The 25,627-nt window shown below is 39.3% G+C and overlaps 1 protein-coding gene across 3 annotated transcripts in view; it reads left to right on the top strand.

The window, feature by feature from the left end:
* HLCS (holocarboxylase synthetase) overlaps positions 1-25,627 on the top strand; it is a 120,139-nt gene that overhangs the window by 20,469 nt on the left and 74,043 nt on the right. For all 3 annotated transcript variants that reach the window (XM_053970585.1, XM_053970584.1, XM_053970586.1), the window contains exon 6: positions 18,936-19,207. In XM_053970585.1, coding sequence (XP_053826560.1) covers positions 18,936-19,207 — 272 coding nt within the window. The remainder of the gene's footprint in view (positions 1-18,935; positions 19,208-25,627) is intronic.

Raw genomic sequence — 25,627 nt, 5'->3', positions numbered from 1 at the left:
CCAGCCTGAGCCCCTCCACCTCCATCAGGATTTTTCCAGACCCTTCCCAGCTCTGTTCCATTGCCTGGACACGCTCCAGCCCCTCCAGGTCCTGTGTGAGGTTTTCCTTTTCATGGCTCTCTCCAGATGCTAAGAGCTTGCTTGAATCAGTGAAGGACATTAAATCAATACCTTGCCTTGAAAAATTGTTTTGTTCTCAAACAAAAAAATCCTTTTGCCTGTGTTCAGGGAAGGAGAATGGAGCTGGGAAGAGGCTGGAAAACCTGTCCTGTGAGGAGAGGCTGAGGGAGCTGGGGAGGTTCAGGCTGGAGCAAAGGAGGCTCAGGTGGGACCTCACTGCCCTGCACAGCTCCTGACAGGAGGGGCAGGGAAAGGAGGAGAGGAAATGGCCTCAAATGACACCAGGGGAGGCTCAGGTTGGAGACTGGGAAAGAAAATTTCCCTGGCAGAGTGGTCAGGCCTTGGGCTGAGCTGCCCAGGGAGGTTTGGAGTCACTGGAATTGTCCCAGAGGAGTCTGGATGTGGCCCTTGGGGACAGGGTTTGGGGTGATGCTGGTGGGGCTGGGGTGGCACTGGGTGATCCTGAGGGGCTCTTCCCACTTTGACAATTCCATGATAACAGGAATAGTAACAGTGGCTGCAGGTAGAAGGCATGGAGAAGATGATGAGGATTAATGGTGCAGTCATAGGAAAATTTTTCAAGAAAATTTTTTTTCTTTTTGTTCAGAGGCAACATTTTGAAGCAACCCTATAGTGCAACATGGCTGTGAAACTATGAAAGGCTTTTTACTGATTTGTGAGACCAAAATTGAACTGGACAATTGAGAGATTGTTTATCCTGGTGGGAAACAGGATTTGAGTGACAAATGAGCTTTGTTTGTGCTGCCTCCTGTAAATATGGCTTTGAGGGCAGGGATGGATGGGAGATTGGGAATTGGGAATTGTTCCCTGGCAGGGTGGGGAGGGGCTGGGATGGAATTCCCAGAGCAGCTGTGGCTGCCCCTGGATCCCTGGCAGTGCCCAAGGCCAGGTTGGACACTGGGGCTGGAGCAGCCTGGGACAGTGGGAGGTGTCCCTGCCATGGCAGGGCTGGCACTGGGATCATCTTCAAGGTCCCTTCCATCCCAATCCATTCTGGAATTTTCTAATTATTGGAAGTCTGGATTATCTCCTAAATTGCTCACTCTCAAAACTTTCTTCAGCCTCTTTCCTGGAGCTGTTTTGAAGGGAGCCCTGGGGTGCTGCAGGCATTCACCAGCACTGAGCAGTGTCCCTGCCCAGCTGAGCCATTTTCCTGTTGTCATTCTGTTCAAATCCCCAGGACTTCCTGCTGCTCCCAAAGCTGGATGCAGCTGAGGCTTTTCCTGCATCTCCTGCAGTGAGGGGAAGGAGTTTGCCAGCAGGGGACACTTCTGAGCTGGATTTCAAGGGGAAGAACAGGGGAGGGATGGAAAGCATTTTTTAGTGTGTTGTACATAGATTTGCATGAAAATACCTTTGCATGTTTGCAGCAACTGCCCTGTATAAAATTTCCTCAGTTTTAAAGCAGCCTTTGAAATGCCACAGGACTCGATGGCATGTAGTGTCAGAATACAGTAAAACATCTCCAGTTTAGAAATCTTGGTGGGAGGTGAAGGGAATTCCAAATGTGGAGCCAGGTAATTCCAGGTGCTGGTTAAAGATACCTTTTCCTTTTCTGCTGCTTATCTTCTGAATATTTCCCATGTATTCAGGGGAGAGGGAAAGGGAAATCTGGCAAGCATTGCCTTTATTTTACACTTCTCCACTTCAAATTTTGTTTTCCTTCCTGCAGGATGGCAGCAAACATGCTGTTCCTGTTAAACAAGCATGAAGCACATTTGTAGGCACATAATAATGAACAGCATTCTTACTTTGCATTATGGTTTGTAAACAACTTTTGGGCCATGTGTTGATTCAATAAATGTTTTTGTGGATCAGTTGGAAAATGCAGGAAGCTTTGAGGAGTGGAAGAAAGTATGCTGTTTATAGCAGTCTCCATAAAAAGGGTCTTTATGCTGCTGTGAGAACTAAAAGTTAATGCCTTTTGTACCGAGTAGCATTTAATCTTTCTGTGGAGCTAACTCTGATGTGAAATTATGATGTGCTGGCATCTGACCAAAGTGCCACTCATGGAATTGGATTCTCTCATGTTTCAAGGCTGGCTTCGAGTCAGTGTGCATGATACTTCACAACCACTTTCTTCAGCAGGCATGCTCCTTCTGTACTGGAGAGAATGGAAAATTTCATTATCCCCCCCCCCCCCCCCAGAATGGCTTATGTAATATATATTTAAAACATTTGTGATCTCGGTCTGCTGCTGACTTCTCACTCTTGAGATGACAGAGAGCAGCACCAGGCCTGAGCATTTCTTGAGTACAGGTTACTCAGCAGAGTGCTGAGGCTGACTTTTCTTAGTTTCACTTTTATCTTGGAGTTTGGGATGGGGATCTAAATTTAAAAAGTCAAACCCTCGGTGGCAGATTGATCCAAATTCAGGTGTCACGTTCTGCCTTGGTGTGAGGGCTGTAGTTCAAGTGGCTGGGTGTGGATTTTGTTTCAGCACTCCTGATAAAGCTTTTGGAGCCAGGGCTGCCCTGGAGCAGACGGGGGATTTTGGAGGGCAGGAATCCCTGACTTGTGACAAGCACCGCGCATTTGGCACCGCTCTGACCTCACTGGTAAAGATCTGACAAAAGTGGAGGATTTCCAAACATAAAAAAAAAAACACCCAAAAACCCCTCAAGATTCCCTGATGTCCATGGGGCCTGCAGCTAATTTATGGAAGTGAGAGTGGGAAAATGAGAGCAGGCTTGGCATCAGCTGGAGCCTGGCGAGATCCTCTCGAGTTACCACTGCTCAGAAATGACGCCTCCTTCCCACAATGGGAAATTGTTGTAGTGGCTGTCTGACAGTTTCATCAGGGCTCCTTTTGTAGCTTCACTTCCAAGCAGATTATGGCCAGAATTGATATTTAATTAACATGTATTTTAATTAAAGGGACGAGTTGGATAAATATAGAGATAAATAAATGTATATAACCAAGAGGAAATAGAAGTGTCCTGTTATATCCCTCTTCAAAAGAGAAAAAACTGCAAACTTCAGCTACTTTTGAAACACTGCATTTGCACCAGCCAGGTCTTCTGAATTTGTATTTTATTCCTTTGAAACACTGCATTTGCACCAGCCAAGTCTTCTGAATTTGTATTTTATTCCTTTGAAACACTGCATTTGCACCATCCAGGTCGTCTGAATTTGTATTTTATTCCTTTGAAACACTGCATTTGCACCAGCCAGGTCTTCTGAATTTGTATTTTATTCCTTTGAAACACTGCATTTGCACCAGCCAGGTCTTCTGAATTTGTATTTTATTCCTTTGAAACGCTGCATTTGCAACATTCAGGTCTTCTGAATTTGTATTTTATCCCTATTATATTTGCACCATTCAGGTCTTCTGAATTAGTATTTTATTCCTATTATATTTGCAACATTCAGGTCTTCTGAGTAGATGTTTTATCCCTTTGACAATCCAGTTGTCCAGTAATGTGCAGAAAAAACCCCCTTGTCTACAACACAGAGTTTACTATTGAAATGTATCAAGCTGGATTTATTCTGGAGAATGAAGATTGGAGTTTAATTGGAGTTGCTGATTCAAAAGACACCAAAAGACTCCAAAAAAAACCATTATCAGCTGTGCCAGCAGTTGATGGGGAAGGGACTGCCTTAGAGATTGCTCAGTTCATCCTTTGCCAGTTCATTTCCAGCCATGATTTCTGACACGTTGAGGAAATCAGGAAATTCCAGGTGCAGGGGCAGTGGAATTTGGCATGTGCCTGTCTGGCTGACATGATGCAGTTCTTAGAGTGGAAAGCTGATTAAAGAGCAGCTGTTAGCTGAAATCAGAAAGTTTGCTGTAGTTCCTACTGCAAGTGTGCTGTGAAAGCTCTTTTTTTTTAAATTTTTTTTTGGGGGGGGTGGGTTTGCAGTGGGTGTTCCCAACAAGCAGAACGTGTTTTACTTCAATAAACCACTATACTCACTTGGACTTGGACTGGTGACATGAATGACAAAGGATTTACAGGAATATCGAGGCAAGGTTTTCTCAGAAGGGAAAAAAAAAAAAAAATCAGAATACATCTTGTGCTGTCTGTTTTCATGGTACTTGTATTTTTCTTCTCCCTGGAAAAGTGTCCTGTGTAAAGGTCTGTCAGGGCAAACCTGTATTTTACAGTTAGATCATCCAGAGCTGTTCTTCACAGGATGAGGTGATTTAATTTCAGGAATTTCAGCTGGTCACAGTTTTATCTCTGCCAGCATTTCCTAGAGGATCCACAGCAGGGATGAAGTTTGGTCCTGCACCTGTAGAATTCCATAATTCTAGATACAGCTTTGTGTGTTAGTATGTTTAAAAAGATGCAATTATTTCAATCTGTCTATCATTTTATTGTATTATTCATATTGGCCACCTCAAGTCTCAGAAATTATCTCATTTCTTTACTCATTTCTTACTAAATAAACAAGATAATAAAAGTGAGTCAAGTGCCAGAGGCCCAGAGGAGACCAGAGAAACTCCAGCCCTGAGAAAAGTTGGGATGAGAGTTCTCCGTGGAGTGTGTAAATCAGAGCATGCTCCTTGACTGATGAGGATAAGAACTTTTTTTTTTTTTTTTTTTTTTTTTTGGAGAGAAAAAATGCAGGAGGAAGAGCTGGTGGATCTGGTTTGATAGCAGATGAAAAAGCAGAGAGGCTGTGTGGGAGGAGGAGAGAGGGGAATGGGGCAGCAGCTGAAGAGCAGAGGTAAGGAGTAAGGCTTGAACAAGGAGAAAATAACTTTATTACTGCATTTTCTAGCATTCCTACAGCTGCTGGTTGTTATCTACGTATCTCATAATTTTAGCTATAAAAACTGTGCTGCTTTGGACTGATGGTTTCACTAAAATGTGGGACAACGTTGGGTTTTCACAGCTTGTTTTACTGAGAATCACTTTTCCTGCTCTAGTGTCTGTACTAAATTGTCCTGCTGAATTTATCTAAGAAATGTTTCAAGGACTACTTCCAAAAAAGTAAATTTAAAAAAAATTTAAATTAAAATTTAAAAATTTTAAAAATTTAAAAATTAAAAAAAAAATTAAATTAAAATTTACAATTTTTTTTTTAATTTGTAAAAAAACTGAATAAATGTATAATTAAAGTAATAAGGCATTAGCAGGATCAGTATCGAGGAGATTTTAACATGGAAAAGAATACTTTCTTCACTTGGAGAGTATTAATTGTAGCAAATTTATGATTTTTGCACGTGGTGAGAACTTAAATTTGGAGTTTAGATCATTTGGATCATAGAAACCGAAGTCTTTTGAAGTGGGGTCACAGATTGCTGAGTCTCAAAATGTTTGCTGGGCAAGCGACCCACATGTAAATTTTTAGTCAGCTTTTTTTCCTTTGAATGTAAATTTACTTACAGAATTCCATGCCTTAACAACTTCAGACAGAGACATGAAATGAAAACGAAGAGAAAGAAATAGAGATTACAGATATATATGGATATTAATTTGGATTACTGAACCAGTCACTTATAGCTCCTTTTTTTTTATTTTTTGGATTGTTTTTTTGATGTTAACACTTGCAACAAAGAAATTAATCACAATTTCTTTTGTAATTTGCCATTCAACTGGTGAACAGGTCGTACAAAAAGTTACCTTGGTCTCATGATTCCAATAATTTCAAGGAAGAGCAGCATTCAGCTGGAGAAGGTGTTAAGAGCTGTGCCTGGATGTTCCCTGCTTATGGAATAAAGTCAAGTTTTAGGAACTAAAAAACATCTCTAAGATCCTCAAGAGTTTTAAAAACTGCTTTGTGAGAGCAAGTCTCAGCATTTCCATGGAGTCAGAATCGATACAAATTAATTCCAGGAGGTATTTCTGAAAGTCTTTTGCAAGATAAGGAACAATAATTGTATTTGGATGCACGATTGTCAAGATCTAAATAAAAAAATTGCATCTGGCATGTTTTGACTTCAGAACTTATTACATGAAGTGAGCAATTACCCCTGCATTTTTCTGGTCTGGAAGACATTTCTTCTTTCCAAGATGGAATTGTTGGTTTTAGGACTAGTGGGTGTAGCAGCAGCTGCAGGGAGAGCTTTTATCTGGTTGTTTTCCATTTTTTTGACTGTGTTTTAGGTGTTGGGATCTCAGTACAATTATTTGCTGATGGAAAAGAAAGTAACAGTAGCTGAAAACAAATGGTAATTCTTTTTTTTTTGCTTCCTTGGAGAGAGGGGCACTTTCCCAAAGTTACCACGAGCAGTATGAGCTGCAAATTAAAATCAATATTTGAATTTCCAAGGTTTTTGTTAGAAATACCTGGAAACATGTAAAACTGCCCTTCTGCCTTTAGAATATTTGTGTCATTAATTTAAATGAACATAGTTGGGAGCTTTTTGCAGTTATGGGAGGTTTCTCCTTATTTTCCTTTTTCTTCCTGTTTTAGCCTCTTTTTTCTTCCTGTTTTAGCCTCTTTTTTCTTCCTGTTTTAGCCTCTTTTTTCTTCTTGTTTTAGCCTCTTTTCCTTTTCCTTCCTGTTTTAACCATTAGTAACACATAGTGATACTAACAGATATTGCTAATAACACATTTTGATATTAAAACACACGTGGGAGGGTAAGTGTTGGATTTGGTGTTTCAGTCCAATGGAATTTCTGAATATCCAGAAAAGATAAGGGTTTGCTTTTGGTATCTCTGCAGCACTTCTGGAGGTGGAAGTGGACTTTTCTCCAAATATTTCCAAGCTTTTTCCTATGCTGCACAATCCACTCTGTTTAATTAGCAGATTGGGCATTTTTGAACTGCATTTAACTTTATTATAATTATTGCTGCCCTTATTGCTCCATAGAAAAAAAAAAATTCTTCGTCTGTTCAAGGCCATTTTTTCCTCTTAGAAGCATTTGGTGATTTGCTGGTATTTGATAATTTTGCTGGTAGAGTTTAACTTTCACAACCACTGTCACAATCCTCTTTTTTTTTTTTTTTTTTTATCACTGGTTTGGCAAACTGAAAGTAAATATCAAACTTTAAACTCAAAATTAAATAAATTTTTGACTGTTTTGCTCACAGTCTCCTGTTTCCCCAGAAATTATGCTTAAAAAGCAAAAAGCTGTCCTTATTTAACCAAAGATAAATTAATTAATCACTAAATATCACTTATTGATATAGATGTTGTCTGGTTTTTGTGCAACTATGCTGGAAGTGCATTTTAAACTCCTTTTTTTCTTTTTTTTTGCATTTTAGTACTGATTAAAGTAATCCCTGAAACTTCTTCCTTGAGGACAATTCATTTTTAGAAGTTACCCCTTTAATTTGGGACTATTGATTATAATATAACGATTTTCAACAAAGTTGGTTTGTATTTAATCAGTTAAAAGTTTATCTTCGGAGTGGATTTGTGGTAGAATTGAAAATTTCGGATCCTTTTGTGCCACTGAAAAGAAAAACAGCCAAGGTCAGGGCAGTCTTAGAAAAGCAAGGACTGAAACAAAAACCCTTCTGAAGTGGAGAGCCTGGACAGGATGAAGTGAAGGACGAAGATGAATCCTTGCCTGGATTAGTACAGAATTTGAGTGTGAAAAATCACCTTTTTCAGGTGTGCAATTCGGATGAGTCCTGAGAACCACGAGTGGGGGATGTGTGCAGGGACTGAGGTTGGGTTTCAGTCGGCTGGGAGTTCTCTCTGGGCTGTGCTGCGCTCGGGATTAACTCCTGCTCACGGGTGTGGAGCACAAATACCTGCAGGGGTGGTTATCCTCAGAAAAACCCAGCAGAATCCAAAATCCTGCAGAATAAAGAATGTGCTGTTGGCAGAAAAGCCCCTCCCTGCCCATCTTTGGCTCTGCAGGACAATTCTCATGCACTGCCTCAGCTTGGCTCTGTCCCTGTCTGATTCTTTGAGTGCCTTTCCCCCAAAATCCTCAATTTCAGTGCTGAGCTTTCCTTTGGGACGTGGAAATCCCAAAGGAGGAGGAGCTCGTGGTGTGTTGGACTCGAGGCAAACCTTGGGTTTGTTCCATAGGACTGGACCTCATTTTGTAAGATTTAAATGAGTTTTATGTCCAGTTTTAAAGGAGAAATTGAATTTGAGGTGTTTCTTTCCCTGTTTCTCCCTGAAATACTTCCAGCTCCCTGCAGAGGCTCTGGAGCTTGTTCTTGGATCCCTAAATCCAAGGTGCAGCCTAGGATTGGATCTCCATCTTCCTGGGTTTCCTCTGGGGGAAAAATGGAACTCCCATTGCTCAGAAAAAGGTTCAGTCCCAGCAGGAGGGAGTGTTGCATCTGAAAAAGGAGAAAATAATGACAATGGGTTAAAAACCACACGGCTGAGAGAACTGGAAATGGAATTTGTGTCATCCTTTCCCACAGCTGAGCATTGTGTGGATACTGTGTTTAAATACTGTACTTTCAACCATCTTTTGTAAGAAAAAAATAATTAATTTCTGATAAACTGGGCATTAGTGAGGCTTCTTTCAAGGTTCTCTATTTGCTGTCCAAGTTTTACATTGCTGTGTATGTATGTGATGTATTTTTGAAGCGTGAAGCTTCTTTGATACTCAGCTAGATAAAAAGCAGATTTACTTTTTAAAATTTTTTTTTACTTTCTCTTTTTTTTTTTTACTTAAAAAAAAATAACCCCATGCTGTCCTATTTTTTTTTTCTTTTTAATCTTTGATTAGCAAAGATTTAAAATGAAAATTAGTGGTAGCTTAATACTGGGTTTTGGAGCAGGAAAACAGACAAAGCTATTTTAGCTATTTTAGATTCTTGCTATTTTAGCATAAAATTCCCAAGAAATTCTTCCTTCCCAAGAAGTTCCTTTTGGAATTTGGAGACCACTCTGCCAGCCTGAATCTGTTTTAGAAAGAAATAAAAAAATCCACTGTCCATGTTGAACATCAGCTGTGCGGTTTTGGAGCCGTGCTGGAATCCCTGAGTCGTGGAACTTGTAAAATTTTTATTTTACTTTCTTTTTTATTTTTTTTTTTTTAATAATCCCATGCTGTCATGTGGATTTTTGTAAAATATTCCTGATTAGCAAAGAGATCTTTAATGAAAATTAGTGGTAGCTTAATACTGAGTTTTGTCTTTGGGGCAGGAAAACACACCAAGTGTATTCTTGCCATTAAAGCATATAATTCCCAAGAAATTCTTCCTTTCCAAGATGTTTTTGGGAAACAACTCTGCCAACCTGAATGTGTTTTAGAAAGGAATATAAAATCCACTGTCCATGCTGAACATCAGCAGTGCAAGATTTTTTGGGGTTTTTTTTTGGTTTTTTTTTTTTTTTTTTTGCATTTAAAAAAAAACAATCCCATGCTGTCATGTGGATTTTTGTAAAATATTCCTGATTAGCAAAGAGATCTTATTTAAAAATTAGTGGTAGCTTAATACTGAGTTTTGTCTTTGGGGCAGGAAAACACACCAAGCATATTCTTGCCATTAAAGCATATAATTCCCAAGAAATTCTTCCTTTCCAGGATGTTTTTGGGAAGCCAAAAGTCAACCTGAATACATTTTAGAAAGGATTATAAAATCCACTGTCCATGCTGAACATCAGCAGTGCAGTTTTGGGGAGGGGCTGTGCTGGAATCCCAGAGTTGTACTTTTAAATTTTTTTTTTTTTACATTCTTTTTTTTTTTTTTTTTTTTTACTTTAAAAAAAAAATAATCCCATGCATGTCAGTGTGACACAGTGGGGAGGTTTTTTTCCCTCAAAAAAGGCAAAAATGAGGTCCAGCTGAAAGCTTGTTGGAGTTTAAAGTGTGCTTAGAGTGCTAAGAGGAGAATCTTTGGCTCCTGTGCTGCCATTTCGTATTCATGAACACTAAATTCATTCACATTTGATGTGTGTAACCCTGCTGAAAGGCCAAAAAAAAAAAAAAAAAAGACCTTCTGGAAAAGCTTCAGCTAAGAATTGGGTATTATCAGTGAGCAGAAAAAATATTTTCTTATTTACTTTAATCATTCTACTGCTAATTCCAAGATTTTCAACAAACAATTTTGTTGTTAGTTTAAAAAAAAAAACAGGTTTGGTACCAAATAAAAATAGTATTATGTGATAGCTGTTGAAGAGAGCCAGTTTTAGCTCCTGAATATATTGCATCTAATTTATTGCCCTATTAGCTGAGAACAAAATTCTTCTGTATTTTTTTTCCCTAGTCCATACAGAATACTTTTGAGAGTCATTTAATATATATGTACAGCATTTGGGGTTAGATTTATATCTTAATTTATTCTTCCAAACATGACTTTGATTATGTCGTTAAAAAAAAAAAAAAAAATCAACCCACTTTAATATGCGTCGTGCTCAGATTTTTGTGTAAAAGTGGAATGTCTTTTCCTTTCTGCCTGGGCTTATTTTTAGCCCAGTTGCACACAGGTTTAATTTACTGTAGGCTTTTCCTTCAGAAAAATAACAATTTTATTGCAAAGTAGGTGTCACGAAGAATCAAAACGCCCGACCCGTAATTTCTCACAGCCTTTTTTTCTGGTAGGATAAATCAGCACCTGGCAGAAGGCTGATTTATCAGCCTTGGGGTGAAGTGCTACGTGGTGATGTTGTGTCAAAGGTGGACCTTGTTCCTCTGCGTCCTTTCCCCCTCAAAAACAGATTTATGGGCTGGGCCCAGCAAGCGTGTCCCAATTACTGGTGTGGGACCAGTTCCCCTCTCAGAGCTGCCCGTGCACTCGCTTCGTTTCTGAGATTCAGGACTGCTGGTAAAGGAGATTTTTAGTGATTTTTAGTATCCTGTGCTTTAAAATAACATTTGGTCATTTACTGATAGTGAGCCTCAACTTGGATTTCTGGGTGACGCGCCGACGGTGCATTTGTGATAAATTAGAGAAGCCTTTCTTTTGTTCTTGCGTGTGCATGTGGAGCTGGCTTAGCACTAATAAAACATTTTAAAATATTTTAGCACAACTCCACGTTGCTCTTTTTCACCCCGAGACCCAGGCTGAGCTGTAAGTTCTGCTTTTAGCAGAAACCTTGAGTAGGTCAAAACCAGCCACGAGAAACGAGCTCCGCGTCCTAAAACCCATCAAATTAAGGAGCTTTTGTTTCAGTAGACTGTTGGCCTTTCAGATGGAATATGGTTCCCCTCCCAATGTCATGGGCTTTTTTTTTTTTTTTTTTTTTTTTTCCACATGCATGGACGGCCCCAGGATTTTTTTAGGGTTTTTTGGTTTATTTTACAGCTACGCTTTCAGTCCTGGATGACGTTTAGCCTTTGACCCAGGCACTTTCTTACAATAAACAGTTTGTTGATGAGAGCAGCTGCTGGGAAGATTGTTTCCAGACTGTTCTGCTGCAGCTGAGGAAGGAAAGGCAGCAAAATCTGGGATGCACCTTACAGCCTCCTCCCTGTTCCTCCCCTCTAAGCTGGTTTGTGCTGAGCAAACCTCCAGCACCTATTCCCATCCTTGTTCTGGCATCCCAGTTCCCAAGTGGAACGCTCTGCAAAAGCCAGGAGAGGTGCAGATAAAACAAACCTGCTGTGATTCATTTCCTTATGTATTATTTTTAACCCGTTTACTCTGATTTTTTCATTATTTTTCTCTTCAAAAAGTAACATCCTGGCTTGTTCTCCATCAGTCACTGAATCCTGCCCTGGGCCCTGCTGCCTGTTTCCCAGGATGGGCTGCTGCCCGTTGGGCAAATGAATTTTCTGCCTACACACGGTGCTTTTTAAAGCTAAATTTAATTTTGGATTCAGATTTAGGCAGGGATTTATGAGCAGTTGCTGGATGTGTAGTCCAGGAATGGGTTGAAATCGAAGATGCTTCGTGTTCAAAGAGATGGGGCTGCAATGGAGAGGATAAGGATACCTTGCAGCACTTTGTTAAAAATCTTTCCCTTTTTTGGATGAAGTATTCCACATATCAGTTGGGAAAATGGATCCACTGTGTTTATGTAATGCAATACTTGTTTTTAAAAACACTCTGAAGAGTGGAGACAAAAATAAGTGTCTGGAATGATCTTTGAGAAATGATGAGCTTTTTCTGCCTCTCTTCAGCTAAATAACCACCCAAACCCAAAATAACCTGTGGAGACTCCGAAAAAATCAGGTTGGTTGGGAATTCAAAAAGTGACCGACCCTGCCATCTTTCTGAATGTTCTTCTGTCCTTTGTGCAGTCCAAATCTCCTGCTTTGCACCGTGTCTGAGTTTAGGAAATATAAAAATATTATTAATAAACTGAAGCAGATTTCCAGGCTGTGCAGAATCCTGGGAATGCACAGCAAGTACCAGCCAAGTAACTCCAGTTCATGAGAACATGAAATGAAAATGTGCCTCAGTTGTAGGACAATAAAATCTTTATGAAGTTCTTCAGGCCATGGGGAAAGGAGGGAGCGGAGGAGAAATGGGGATTTAAAAGGTTTTTACCCTGTGAGCAAAAACACCACTGGTGAAAATAATGGCCTGAAATTAATTGTCAGCAGTTCATATTAAAGGAGTTTTCTAAAAACGTCCTAAAAACTGGATTGATTCGAGTACTTTGCGTATTTCCAGATTCTGAATGTGTTGTAAAGAGGTTTTTGTGTTTAAAAGTTCTGTTTGTTGCCTTAGAAAATCCATCTCCGAGCTTGCACTTCCTAAAGTCTGGAAGGGCAACACTGAGGACTCCGGGTGTGAATGTGCAGTTTGGGCATGTTATTAAATATTAATGACATCAGCATTGAAATTATTATTTTTTAAAATTATTTTTATTATTATAATTTTTATTGTTATTATCTAATGAGATCTAATACCCATTTTTCATCCTCTCCACTTTCTCTGTGATCACCAAGAGATGATCTTTTCCTCATTTCTCTACCAAATTTCTGCACCTGTTTTTTTTTTTTTTTTTTTTTTTTCCCTCTCATTTCTTCAGACTTTTCCTACAGGAAAAGTCGTTGTACTTTGCTTTTAAGGGAAAACAATGCATTTTAATGACAGATTGAGGTAGTAAACTTAATATATAGCTACCTTAATATATATATATATAACTTAATATATAACTTTAGACTTAATATATAGTTACCCTACCTCATTAAAAGGTAGGGTTTGAAATGAATAAGAAGAGCAGATAACTTCATTTTTCCTGCATATTATGTGTATTTACAGTAAGTAAATATATTTATATGTTGATATATATATATTTATATGTTGAGAGAGATATATATTGATATATATATTTATATATTTTTGGTCATTTTAAATACTGTTTCTGTTGGATCCAAGAGATGTTATGGAAGCTCTCCAGTGGTTAATTTAAATTTAACACCTTGAAACCTGCAAGGCTGTTGAGCAAAGCTGTGTAAGACAAGGAGCACATGGAGATATTTTTTGGTCTCCATGTGTGTGAATTTTTACATTTCAAGTTGAACTCAAAGAACAACCCTTCATTAAAATATTTCCTTTCCTATCAGTGCTAACAGAGAATCCATAGGGATGAAATATACACATTTGAGATCCTCTTTGAATTGTATAATACTCCTTTGGGAGCAGGCAATTCTGGAAAAAAAAAAAAAGCAGATTTTAGTCCTATTGGAGGTGTGATGTCTGGTTTTGCTCCAGACAGGCTCCTCTAAAAATTGGGTGCTTTATGCCTGTGTAATCCTCATTTGCTTGCAGTTCAAAAAAATAAGCATAAATAAATAAATAAATAAATAAATAAATAAATAAATAAATATATATATATATATATATATATATATAAAATATATGTTTGTGTGTGTCTATATCTATATATATCTATATATCTATATATATCTCTATATATCTATATATATATCTATATATATTTTATATCTATATCTATATATCTATATATCTATATATCTATATATCTATATATATATATATATATATATATATAAATAATTTAGTCACTCCATCAGCTGATGATACACGAATCAGCACATCAACTGGAAAGTTCTCAAAAATAGAGATAGTTCATTTAACTGGAGATCTTTATATTTTATACAAAGGAAGGAAAAAAAGGTTTTATTTCAGTCATGTTCTGTGTCTCCAGAAAGTGAATATTTGGCCTCGCTTCACAAGTACAATGTTTTAATCCCAATGTTGAAAGCATCACGGTTCAAATCCCCTCCTTTTCCCTCACAAGAGAGGAGGGAGCTGGTGGAAAATGTTTGCTTTTTTGGCATTGTATTTTTAGCTTTCGTTTCGTTTCGTTTCGCCTCCGTGTTTTTAACAGGAACCAAATTAAAATGGAATTTAATAGGAACCAAATGAATTTAGGCTGCGAGTGAATTTTTGTCTTAACAAAGAATTCCATTGATGGGGAGTTTCAGGCCCATCGTTGGGGTTTGGTAGGAAAGAGCAGCTCCCAAATCTGCCCAGTTAAATTGCATTTATCTGTGTACGTGAACATGCAGATAAAAATAAAAAAACCACATCCAAATCCTATCTATATAAACAGATTGTAAGAATAAAGCCTTGGATTTGGGTTTATTTTGAACCATTATAACTGGGTGTGCTCGGTGCACAACTCTCATTGTTTGACAGAGCCCAGGTGCAAATAAAACCTTCTCCATCAGGAGCTGTAATTTGGTGTTATTTTATACCACAACAGAGAAGGCTCCAGATGCAGCTGCGTTTTGTCTCCCTCTTCCCTCCTTGTTCAATCTCAAGCTCTTAAGTGAGCGTTGAGGAAAAGTGAAACTTAATGGTTATGAAATGAAAAAGAATTTTAAACAGCGAAAGCAAACTTCTGTTGCTGAGCAGTTTCTGCACACACCTGACCAAACCCTTAAAATTAGAGACAGCAGATGTGAAATCATAAATAAAATGCAGCTTTTGCCCTTCCTTCTTTGCGTTACATTTAGCACAGTTTGTGCTGATGAGTGGAGGAGCTGAGGGTCTGGAGTGTGCAGTAGCTGTATTTGGATTTCTGGGAATTTTGGGGATTCCTGCCCTCTGCATCTCCCTTCTTGCTCCGAGCTTTTCATTCAGTGCCACTCTCAGTGTGAGCAATCAGAGTGCTCCTGGTGTGTCCCTGGCTACAGGATCAGGGCTTGGAAATTCCCAATCTCTCCTTGGTTCCCTTTAAAAGATTTCAATTGAGCTTTGGAGTGTGGAGAATATTAGTGGGAGGTGTTGGGTGGTTTCTGTTGGTGCTTTTCTGCTTTTTGTGACTTTTTTTTTTTTTTAGAATGTATTGAAATTACATTTTTTTACCATTTAAAATACAGGTAGAAACATTTTCTTCTTATAAATATTAAACTTGTAGATGAATACTGAGTAGCTCTCTTGTCACCAAGCTCTTTGGTTGGCATGAGAAATTTAATTCTCACTTTGAGAAAGAAGGGAATATCTTTGCCTTAGGGAATGTACACTTGAAAAGTGTGATTGGAAGAAAAACCCCACGGTTTTATAGGAAATAATGGCCTTGGGATGAAGGAAAACAGGGTTAAATTAGGTATTAGGATGAAATTGTTCCCTGGGAGGGTGGGGATTCCCATGGATCCCTGGCAGTGCCAAGGCCAGGTTGGACACTGGGGCTTGGAGCAGCCTGGCACAGTGGGAGGTGTCCCTGCCATGGCAGGGGTGGGATGGGTGATCCTTAAAATCCCTTCCAAACCCTTCTGGGATTCTATACTTCATGAAAAATTTGACTTGGCTTCAGTTCTCCTGCCCAAACCTGGTGAAGAACAGTTTCAGAATTTATTTGTGCCACCCTACAGCCAGTTCAGTTATTAAATTCACAAAGCCTCTCACTGGTGGGTTGTGAAATCCAGATTTTCCACCGTGGTGTGCGTGAGTCGCTGCAGATCCTGTCAGAGCCTGAACACGGAACAGCTGCAGCTTCTGGGATTCCAGAATCCTTTAAATCTCGGAGCAGCATCTTCCAGGGTTCCCAGGAAAGCCGTGTCCAGCAGTTTGGGTGTTCCCTGCCCTGTGCTGGATGCCTGGGCTGCTCCCAGAGGTGTCCAGGAGGTTCCTGAGCCAGCACCTCTCGTGCCAGTGGCCACCAGAGGCTGCTGCAGAACGGCAGATGCTGCTGCACCAGGAGAGGCTGGGAATTCCAGCTGGATCCTCAGCTGAAATCCCAGAATTCTGACAGGATTATATTCCTGCTCATTGGAGCAGAAATTAACCCTGACTTCACATATAAGTTTATTTCGTTATACAATAATGTTCTATTTTCTGTGCCAGTATGACTGTGGGATGTTCAGCATCCCTGGAACTTCGTGTGAAGGAAGTCTTTACAGTAAAAATTAATTTTTCTATTGTGGCCAGTGCTTGAAACTTTGTTAAAAATGTAAATCCGTATTTCCTTAGGAATTTGTAAAAATCCCCATCCTTGATTATGTGTTTATATCTTTGATCAGCTCAATAAGCACATGGACATTATGGGGGAGATTAGCTTGAGAGTTACACTCATACAACAATCCTTAAATGGTTCAGGGTGTGTTAGAAGCAGTTTGCCTAAAATCTAAAATCTATGGAGAAAAATCACTTGAAATAATACACTCAGGAGAGTAAATGGTTGGAATTGAGTGACATATTTCTAATAATGGAACAGCACACAGAAATAGGTGCTATTTTGTTCTTTCCAGAAAATATTCTGTGGCAAAAACACACCATCATTTCTGACACAGCCTCAAGCACCTTCATTATTTATTTACAGTGTCATCACACTTTAATCACCTTTATTTTGTAACTTCATTTCTGTCAGACTGTAAACCCATCCTTAGGTGAGTTCATTCTGGGAGAGTTAAACCCAGTTTTAACTTTGGGTGAGTTAAAATTCTCTTTCTGTGTGTAGGACTTGCACATCCAGTGCTGCTGAGTGAATTTCCGTGTTTGGAAAGCAATAGGAAAACAGTCTCTGATTAAGCAGAGTTTTTCCATGTTCTTCCTGACAGAAATGAAAGCTGTAATTTTTCTAAATATCAGTTACAGCCAATCACTTACTGCGGGTATGTAAAACAAGTGGGATAATGTGTAAGGAATTTATTTATTCTGTCAAAGCTCTGAGTGAAGGTGCAAGTCAAAGAAATGCTCACAAAACCCTTCATCATCATCACATCATCATTTATGATGCAGAGCAAAAAAATAAAAAAAAAAAAAGGAGGGGAAAGGAAATATTTAAAGATATTTTATCCAAGAGTTTAGACAGAAAATATTCAGAGGGAGCTTTAGGAAAGCAAGATATGAGGAGTAATTTCTCTGTAACTAAAATTTAGCTGCTGATTCTCTCTTAGGTTGTCCTGGGGCTTGGAAGCAAGTGCTTGACAGAATTTGGGGAAAATTATTGTTTTCTTTGTGTCCTGCTCTGCCACTGGTGCTGCAGGGCTGACAGCACGGGCAGCAGAGGCTGTGAAATTTGAGAGCAGGGGGTGGAAATCCAGAGGAAGGTGTTGGGAACAGGAGCACTTCTCTCACTCCTTCTGCAGGTAGAACAGTGGGATGTGGGAAGGAGGAGTCATCCCTTGGATAGATAACTGTTTATGGGGAGTTTGCTCTCACTTTGTGGGTTTTGAGGAGTTGGGCTGGAGCTCAGAGACATCATGTTCCAGGGCAGGAGAGCTTAGTCCTGCCTTCAGCAGCCACACAGGAAATGTGTTCCAGTTCCCAGATAGAGCAGGGGTGGGAGTGAGGGCTGTGGGTTTGGTTAGGACCTTCTTGCTTAAAAATCAGATCTCTTCCTCTTGGGCAAGAATCAGTAGTGCCTTGTTTCCAGTCAAATTGAAGCCACAATTTTTTGTGGTTTCATTTATCACATAAAAGACAACTGAAACTCTCTGAAATTGAAGCTGAGCACTGAGGAAAAAGTCCCAAAATCTGTGTTTGTGGCTGTTCCTAAAGGCGTGGCAAACATTTCATATCAAACCTCTTAAAGCAGAATTTGTTACCTCCAGGGAGAGTGAATGTGGAGCAGTTGGTTCAGGGTGTCACCACGGGGATACTAATAGTAGTAAATCATCCCTTGGCTGAAGGTATGACCCGTTTTAGCAGATATTCCACTGAGAAATCAGTAAATGGTTTTTTTTTAACTGCTGGTTTAGCCTTCAAATTGAGTCTTCATTGTGGGAAATGGATTTGTAGGGAATTCTCCAAGCCTGGCAGAAGGCTCACACAGTGTGCAAACCTTGAGACAAGAAATGCTGACTTAGAAATGCCATGGAATAGGACAGACATTGCTGGGAGAGAAATCCAAGTTTCAGAGGATGGCCTTGCAAACAAGACTGGATCCTTTGGAGAAATAGAACTGTGAAAGATGCCCTGCAGTGGGACCCAGGAGGGGTAATTTTAGATAATTGGCTTTGAGGCATTTACAGCATGGTGTGGCAAAAGCTGATAGGCCAAGAAACACTTACAGTGTAATTAAAACACAATATTGTGTGTTGTAATTAGGAAATAATTGGCTTCTGATTGTGACGGCGTGAATTATAACATCTGTATTGTCTCACCCTTCACATGAGACTGAAAATGGAATAAAAGTTTTTAAAAAACACCTCTCAGCTGCCCCATCTCTGGGTCAGAAAAAGGCTTAATCCAACACTTAGTGCAGGACTAAAGGGCTTCCTCCAGCAGAGGATCTCAGCACGTTGAAAAACCTACAAGGTGCAGATGAAGGCGTGCACTCCACACTTCAGGATGTAGGAAGACCACTGCAAACCCTGCTACAGAGACAAATTAAGCTTAATTAATCTTCAAAGGAGCGTGGTCTCAACTCTAGGACAGTGTCAAGTAGTCAGGCCAGGCTGGACTAGAACGAGCAGCAGAACTTCGTTTTTGACGAGGGAAAATTTCTTTGTTTTGAAGTAGAAGATTGCTCGAATAAAAATGTTTTTGGAGGAATGTCGGCGTGTCCTCACGTGGGGTGATCTGTCCTCCTCCTCTTGTTGCCCTTGCCCGCAGGAAATCCATCTTGCTTTCCTGAAATGGCTGGAGGGGAACGTGGATGCTGAGGGATTGAGGCCATCCAGCAAGGTGTCCCTGAAGTTCGTTTCCTCCTGTGAGTCCAAGGTGGAGGTGACTCCGTCCCTGGTGCCGGTGATCACGGAGACGGGGAGTTTCTCCTCTCAGCATTTCAGCCTCGAGACCTATCAGCAGCATCTCCAGACCAAGAAGCTGGGGAAGATCCTTCTTTTCACTGAGGTGGCCATGACAACCATGAATCTTCTGGATGGGTAAGATGGGGATCCTGAATTAACTTCAGTTCTGGTAGCACACAATGCTCAGAGAGGAACTGGACGCAAAGTGGAGAACTTTACGTTCACAGGATATTAACTGATAATATTTAAAATACTGAGCCCTAAAGGCTGGGGAAAGCTGAGTGGGACTCAACTTTTTGCTTGGTAGTGGAGTTTAATCTTTATTCCTCTGAACATCGCTATGAGAAAATTTGATTTAACAAATATTCATATTTAGGAGATTAAATACATTCTCTAGTGCAAATTATTACCTCAGCCTTGTACTTGAAAGACTGATACCAAGCAGGTTGTGCCTCTAATTTCAACATTCCTGGTTTCTCTCATTTCTTTTGCTGAATTTTTTCCTTAAAATGCTCTTTAGTGCTTGGTTTGGGTTTTTAAAACATGGATTAGGGCTCTGCTAGAGGTTCTTTCATCATCACACAGATGACCCTTGTGAATGAGCTGTGGGATGCCTTAGAGGAGGTTCTTCATTAGAGTTTAAATGGGATTAAGTGATAGGAAAATCACAGTTACTAAATCTCAGCCTGGAGTCTGTGTACAAAGGCTGCACTGTTGTGTTTAGTGGAAATTAGATGGAAAAAAATCTGTCTTGGGGAAGTTGTTGCTCTTCAGGACACAAACTCCAAGCCTGCAGCTGTAAATTCTTGTGGCAGCTAGTTTTGAATATCAGGGTTAATTTATCTGCAGAAATCGCAGATGAATTTTACAGGTGAAAAACAACCTCAGGAATTTTGTTTGGGATTTTTTTCTTCAATCAAGATTAAATCCTGAGTGTTGTTGTCACTGATGTGTTAACCATCAATAATGGCTTCAGTTCTCAGCCTGAGAGCCTAAATTACAATTTATGGACAAATACAAATTTCAGTTCCAAACCATCCCCTGTGTGTTCAAACATCCACGCATTAAAAAAAAAAAAAAGTTGCTGTCTAATTTTGCCAATCCTCTCCCCCAGATTTAATCCTGCAGCTGATTTTGCAGTGGCTTTTGTAGAGATAGAGACTTGCCAGTGTGGTAAGAGGCCATGGGGAGTTATTTCATAGAAATACAGTCATTTGTAGCATTTGCTTCTTCATTTTTAGTGCTCACAGCATGTTCAGCCCACAGGGCTGAAAGAAGGACTGTGAAGAAAGTGGTGATAATTTAATAAATTAAGAAGTTTCTTCCCTCAGTTTGTTTTGGTTCTCAGTAAGTTTGTTCCAGCATCTCAGTAAAATGAAGTGTTTAATTCAGAGTTTTGGGATTTGATTTGCATCAAGCTAAATAGAATCTGACCAATTTATGAATGATTAATTATCAAGGCAAGGGAGGAGATAAGGGGAGTGGTGCTGATTTTTCAGATATGTTTAAAGGTTAGTTTTTATATTAAGTAATCCAAATACAATGAAGTGCTCACAGATATACGTCTTCAAGATTTCCCCCACCATGATGAGGCTTAAATAGTTAATTTTCAGGTAAGTTGTGAACTACAAGTCCTGACTCTACATATCTTATCATATGAAGATGGTCCTAGGCAGATAATAATTTGCGTTATTAATTTATTAATTTATTAATCTGTCTGAATCTTTATCTTACAAAAAGACTTTTATTAAGTTAAAACAACTGCCTTAGGTATTATGATTGATGATGTAAATATTCTGTTGTCATGGGTAACAAATAATGTCATCCTTGTGATTTGCAGTTCAGTGAAGAACCTTGAGATTTAAATGATAACATTTCATAAATCCCTAGAAATTGATGCAAAAATCAGGTAATTTTTATTGAGAGAAGAAGTTGTCAATTTTTTAAGGTTCTTCCGAAGGAGCCAATATGAATTTTTTAGGATATGTGTGTGCTGTTTGTGTCTAATTGCCAGTTCTGAATGAAAGCAAAACTCATCTCAGGGAAAATAATTTTCTTTGCTTGAAGACAAAATAGTTACTTATTGATCCTTCAGGATTCCCAGAAAAACGTGACAACGCTTTCGTTATGTAATCAGGCATTGCATGAGGGACTCTGTTAGGAGTCTCCCAAATTTGTCTCAGACTTTTCCAAGTTTTGATGGTTAAAAATATACAGACACCTCAGGAACTCAATGAATGGCATTTGTTGCAAATTGTTTAATTCGTAGATTATCCAAAAATTTCACTTCTGCTGCTTCGGATGTTCTCGTCCCACCAACCGGATGCCAAACTTTTGTCTTTTGTCTCCCTTTTCTACCTCTCCAAACTTCCATAACCCCCCCCCCCCTCAAAAAAAAAAAAAAAAAAATGAAGAGATGGAAGGGGGAAAAGGGGGCTGGAATTAATTTAATGGCTGAGCAACCTCACAGCAGAGAAACAGCCGGAGCCTAATAGGGGCCTTTGTCTGCATTTCCACCCTGGCTGGGAACGTGCCAGTCAAAAGTCAGGCAGGAGGAACAGGTGGGAACTATTAGACCTGTCATAAAGTTTGAAAAATTGATTCTGGAGGCTGAGGGAATAGATTGGACTTGACAGTGTTGTCCTAAAGATTCTAAGGGAAAGTCGTGTTGTTTAATTTGGGATCCCTTGATTGTTCATTAGCTCTCCAGATGGTGGCTGGGGCGTTTGGTGCTCACTGTACTGTCCCTGGCCTGCATTTGTGTGTCCTGAGGTCACAGCAAAGTGGGAATTCACCTGTAGGTACCCAAAATTTAATGGCATTGGCCTAATTGTCAAATAAAAATTCCTAAAAATGTCATCTGTTGTTTCAAGTGATCAATATTCCTTCAGTGATTGCATGTTCAAAGTCCTTTCAGGCTATTTTTTAAAGCACTGCAACTTTTATTTCTGGAACTGAAATTTCAAATCCTCCCCAAACACTGGGTTTTTTCCTCTGGGTGGAAATTCTTTCTGTGAGTTTCAGAAACCTTTTCTTCCCAGATGTTTATCCTAATGCCACCTGAGCAGGTTAACCCTGCCAGAAACAGTTCCACTTTCTGTGGCTCCTCGGAGCATCCCTGGGAGTGCAGGTTTTAAAATGAAACCATTGTTTTTGAGGCTGCATCTGGTATAGTGATACAAGTGTTACATGATAGACTTAAAATGTGTATGTATATAGTGAATACATTATACACTTACTACACTCATAAGGGTTGAGATCAACAAAGAAATATTTCTATTTCTTATATTTCCGCACACCCTAATTGGCTGGAGTGGTTTCATGAGCATTTCACTAAAATGAAATGAACGAGATAGAAATTTCAGTTTTATTCTTTATCTTAGATCCTGTTTCAATGTTTTAGTTGGCAGAAAATTTGATTTCCACGTGACTAAGCCAGCATGGGATATATTCTGTATGAAATGCCATCGTGGATCCCTTTCCCCCAATATTTAAGAAGCACAAAGTGCCATTGTTAGGGCAAGTTTGACACAAAAGTGGTGAATTTTAGTGGAAGTGAAATGTGGGCTGAAGTTCCTTTCATAACTGCTGAATAGTAGATTTAAATAAAATGTCAATTGAAAATAAACAATTTCCAAACAGCTAAAAGCTTTGCAGGAGAAAGTCTTTTCTATTGTTGGCGTCCTTTAGCTTTTCTAGATTCATCTTGCTGAATTTTGAAAAGCTGAGCTACAGCTCTAATTTTGGGAAGTGGACATGAAGACTCATTTTATTTGAAAACTCTTGGTTTAGTTGAATTGAAATATGGACGATGCTGGTGCAGGTCTGAGTTAAGGAAAACCAGTGTGTAATTGAAGGAGATGGGAATGGCACTTCAGGGGCAAACAAGCTGAGATTGACAAACTCTGAGGGACTGGGGGATTCTTAATTTGGTTTTCAAGTCCTTCAAGTGATGTTTTACTCTGTGCTTAGTTATCCCTTGCACCTCCCACTAATTTTGCATTGAAACTATATTTTAAAAAACTGAATGATTGGGATAAGCTTTAAGACCCCTTCCCACTCAAACCATTCCACAGTTCCATGGTAATCTTTGTATTTTAGCATGGTGAGACTCTCCCAGTACGTTTTCAGCCTGCTAAAAATGAGTATTTTGTCACAAACATTAACAGTTTGTATAAATTAACACCCTCTACCCTCGTCCCTCAGGACTTTTGGTTGAGGAGTTGGAGAATAATGTGGTGTGCAGGAAGGATTCTTCCTTGCAGGAAAGGTGCCTTTCTCTCAGGAAATTGGAAATTTAAATAGGAAATTATAAAACCATGTGCTGTTCCACAGGTTAGGTGCATTTTAACACTGTACATCTTCTATACTCAATCTTTTCTGCAGCTACGTAACCCAAAAATATTTTGTCACTTTGGATATTGGGGTCATAATAGTTCATGTTGCCTTTAAAAACTCAGATCCCTTGATTTTGTGAAGCTGTAGGATGGGATAGGAATGCTGTGCTTGATTAATGTCTGACTTCCAGTCTGAAGTTTGATACTAAGAGCAATAGACCTGCTCTTTATATTCCTAGATATAGGAGTGTATATATAGGTATGTATATCATATTGCTTCACTATTTACATCACTTTCATTGCTAACTTTTAAGCTGCCATTTGTTAATTTATTTGCATGGTTGAAGGACTTTTTATCCTCCAAACAAAATAAGTTTGTATTAAATAGCTGCTTCTGTGCTTTTCTTCCTTAAGGGTGTTTTTTTTATAGGCAGTGTTTCGTGCCTTCCTTTAGTGCTAAAGACCAGCTCAAATAGCAGAGTAAAGTTTGTTTCCCTTAAATCAAATCAAATTAAGTTCAACAGTAGGGTTTTTTTTTTTGCTAATTTAGTTTTAAATGTATGATATTTCATACTTTATTCTGCCATTCATTTATGGGCAGTGCTTTGCACCAGCCAGTGCTGGAGGAAGCTCAGCCTGATAACAAAAGATCACGCAGGAATTTTTGAATTTTTGTGACACAGCCAAGAGTCTGTTCCCTCCTTGGCCTGTAGAAAGGGAGGAATTCGGAAGTTTTTGGCACTGATTTGGTCCTGTGCCATTCCCAGACTCTTCCCTGCCATGCCATTTTCCACGACACGCTTGCTGAAAGATCCCTCTATTGGGATTTGGCGTCTCCTTGCGTCAGTTTTCCCTGATTTTCTTTCCACCTGTTGTGCACCATTCCTGAGGGCACCAAACAATCAGATCCCTATTTTCCTGTCACGCACCTTGTGGGCCTGATTTTCCATGGAACTGAAGGCAAAATGTGCCCTTCTTTCTTTTTTTTTTTTTTTTTTTTTTTTTTTTTTTTTTTTTTTTTTGTTGTTGTTGTGTAAAATCAGTGGATTTTCTTCCTGTTAACAGAGTGGGCCCCCTGCTTGCAGTGCAGAGGGAGGTTTGGCATTCCCAAGGGGAATTGAGTCATAAAATAAAGATACCCGTTTGGCAGAGCAATTAACCCGTGTTGAACTCTGATGGGAGATTGGGTTTCCCTGCTGCTGGAAGTTCCTGAGCAATGCCCATTATCACAGGGACACCAACACAGCCCCGCAGCAGCCTTGAATCTGGGGGGAATTGCTCCTTAAATCTGGGGGGAATTGCTCTTTAAATCTGGGGGGAGTTGCTCCTTAAATCTGGGGGGAATTGCTCTTTAAATCTGGGGGGATTGCTCTTTAAATCTGGGGGGAATCGTTCCTTAAATCTGGGGGGAATTGCTCTTTAAATCTGGGGGGAGTTGTTCTTTAAATCTGGGGAGAATTGTTCTTTAAATCTGGGGGGAATTGTTCTTTAAATCTGGGGGGAATCGTTCTTTAAATCTGGGGGGAATTGCTCTTTAAATCTGGGGGGAATTGTTCTTTAAATCTGAGGGGAATCATTCCTTAAATCTGGGGGGAATTGCTCTTTAAATCTAAAGGAAATAGTTCCTTAAATCTGAGGGAAATCCTTCTTTAAATTTGAGGGAATCGTACTTTAAATACGGGGGGAATTGTTTTCCAAATTTGAGGGGAATTGTTCTTTAAATCTGGGGGGAATTGTTTTTTAAATCTAGGGGAATCATTCTTTAAATTTGGGGGAATTGTTCTTTAAATCTGAGGGGAATAATTTCTTAAATTTGAGGGGAATCCTTTAAATCTGAGGGGAAACATTCATTAAATTTAAGGGGAATTATTCCTTAAATCTGAGGGGAATTGTTCTTTAAATCTAAAGGGAATCATTCCTTAAGTCTGAGTGGAATCATTCCTTAAATATGAGGGGAATCTTTTTTTAAATTTGAGTATAATTGTTCCTTAAATCTGAGAGGAATCGTTCTTAAATCTGAGGGGAATCGTTCCTTAAACTTAAGGGGAATTGTTCCTTGAATCTGAGGGGGATCATTCCTTAAATCTGAGGGGAATTGTTCTTTAAATCTGAGGGGAATCATTCCTTAAATCCGAGGGGAATTGTTCTTTAAATCTGAGGGGAATCATTCCTTAAATTTGAGGGGGAACCTTCTTCAAATCTGAGGGGAATCATTCCT

Source organism: Vidua macroura, chromosome 2, assembly GCF_024509145.1.
Source record: "Vidua macroura isolate BioBank_ID:100142 chromosome 2, ASM2450914v1, whole genome shotgun sequence".
In the NCBI taxonomy this organism is placed as follows: domain Eukaryota; kingdom Metazoa; phylum Chordata; class Aves; order Passeriformes; family Viduidae; genus Vidua; species Vidua macroura.
Note: the sequence above shows the minus strand (reverse complement) of the source record. Positions and strands in the feature narration are given on the sequence as shown.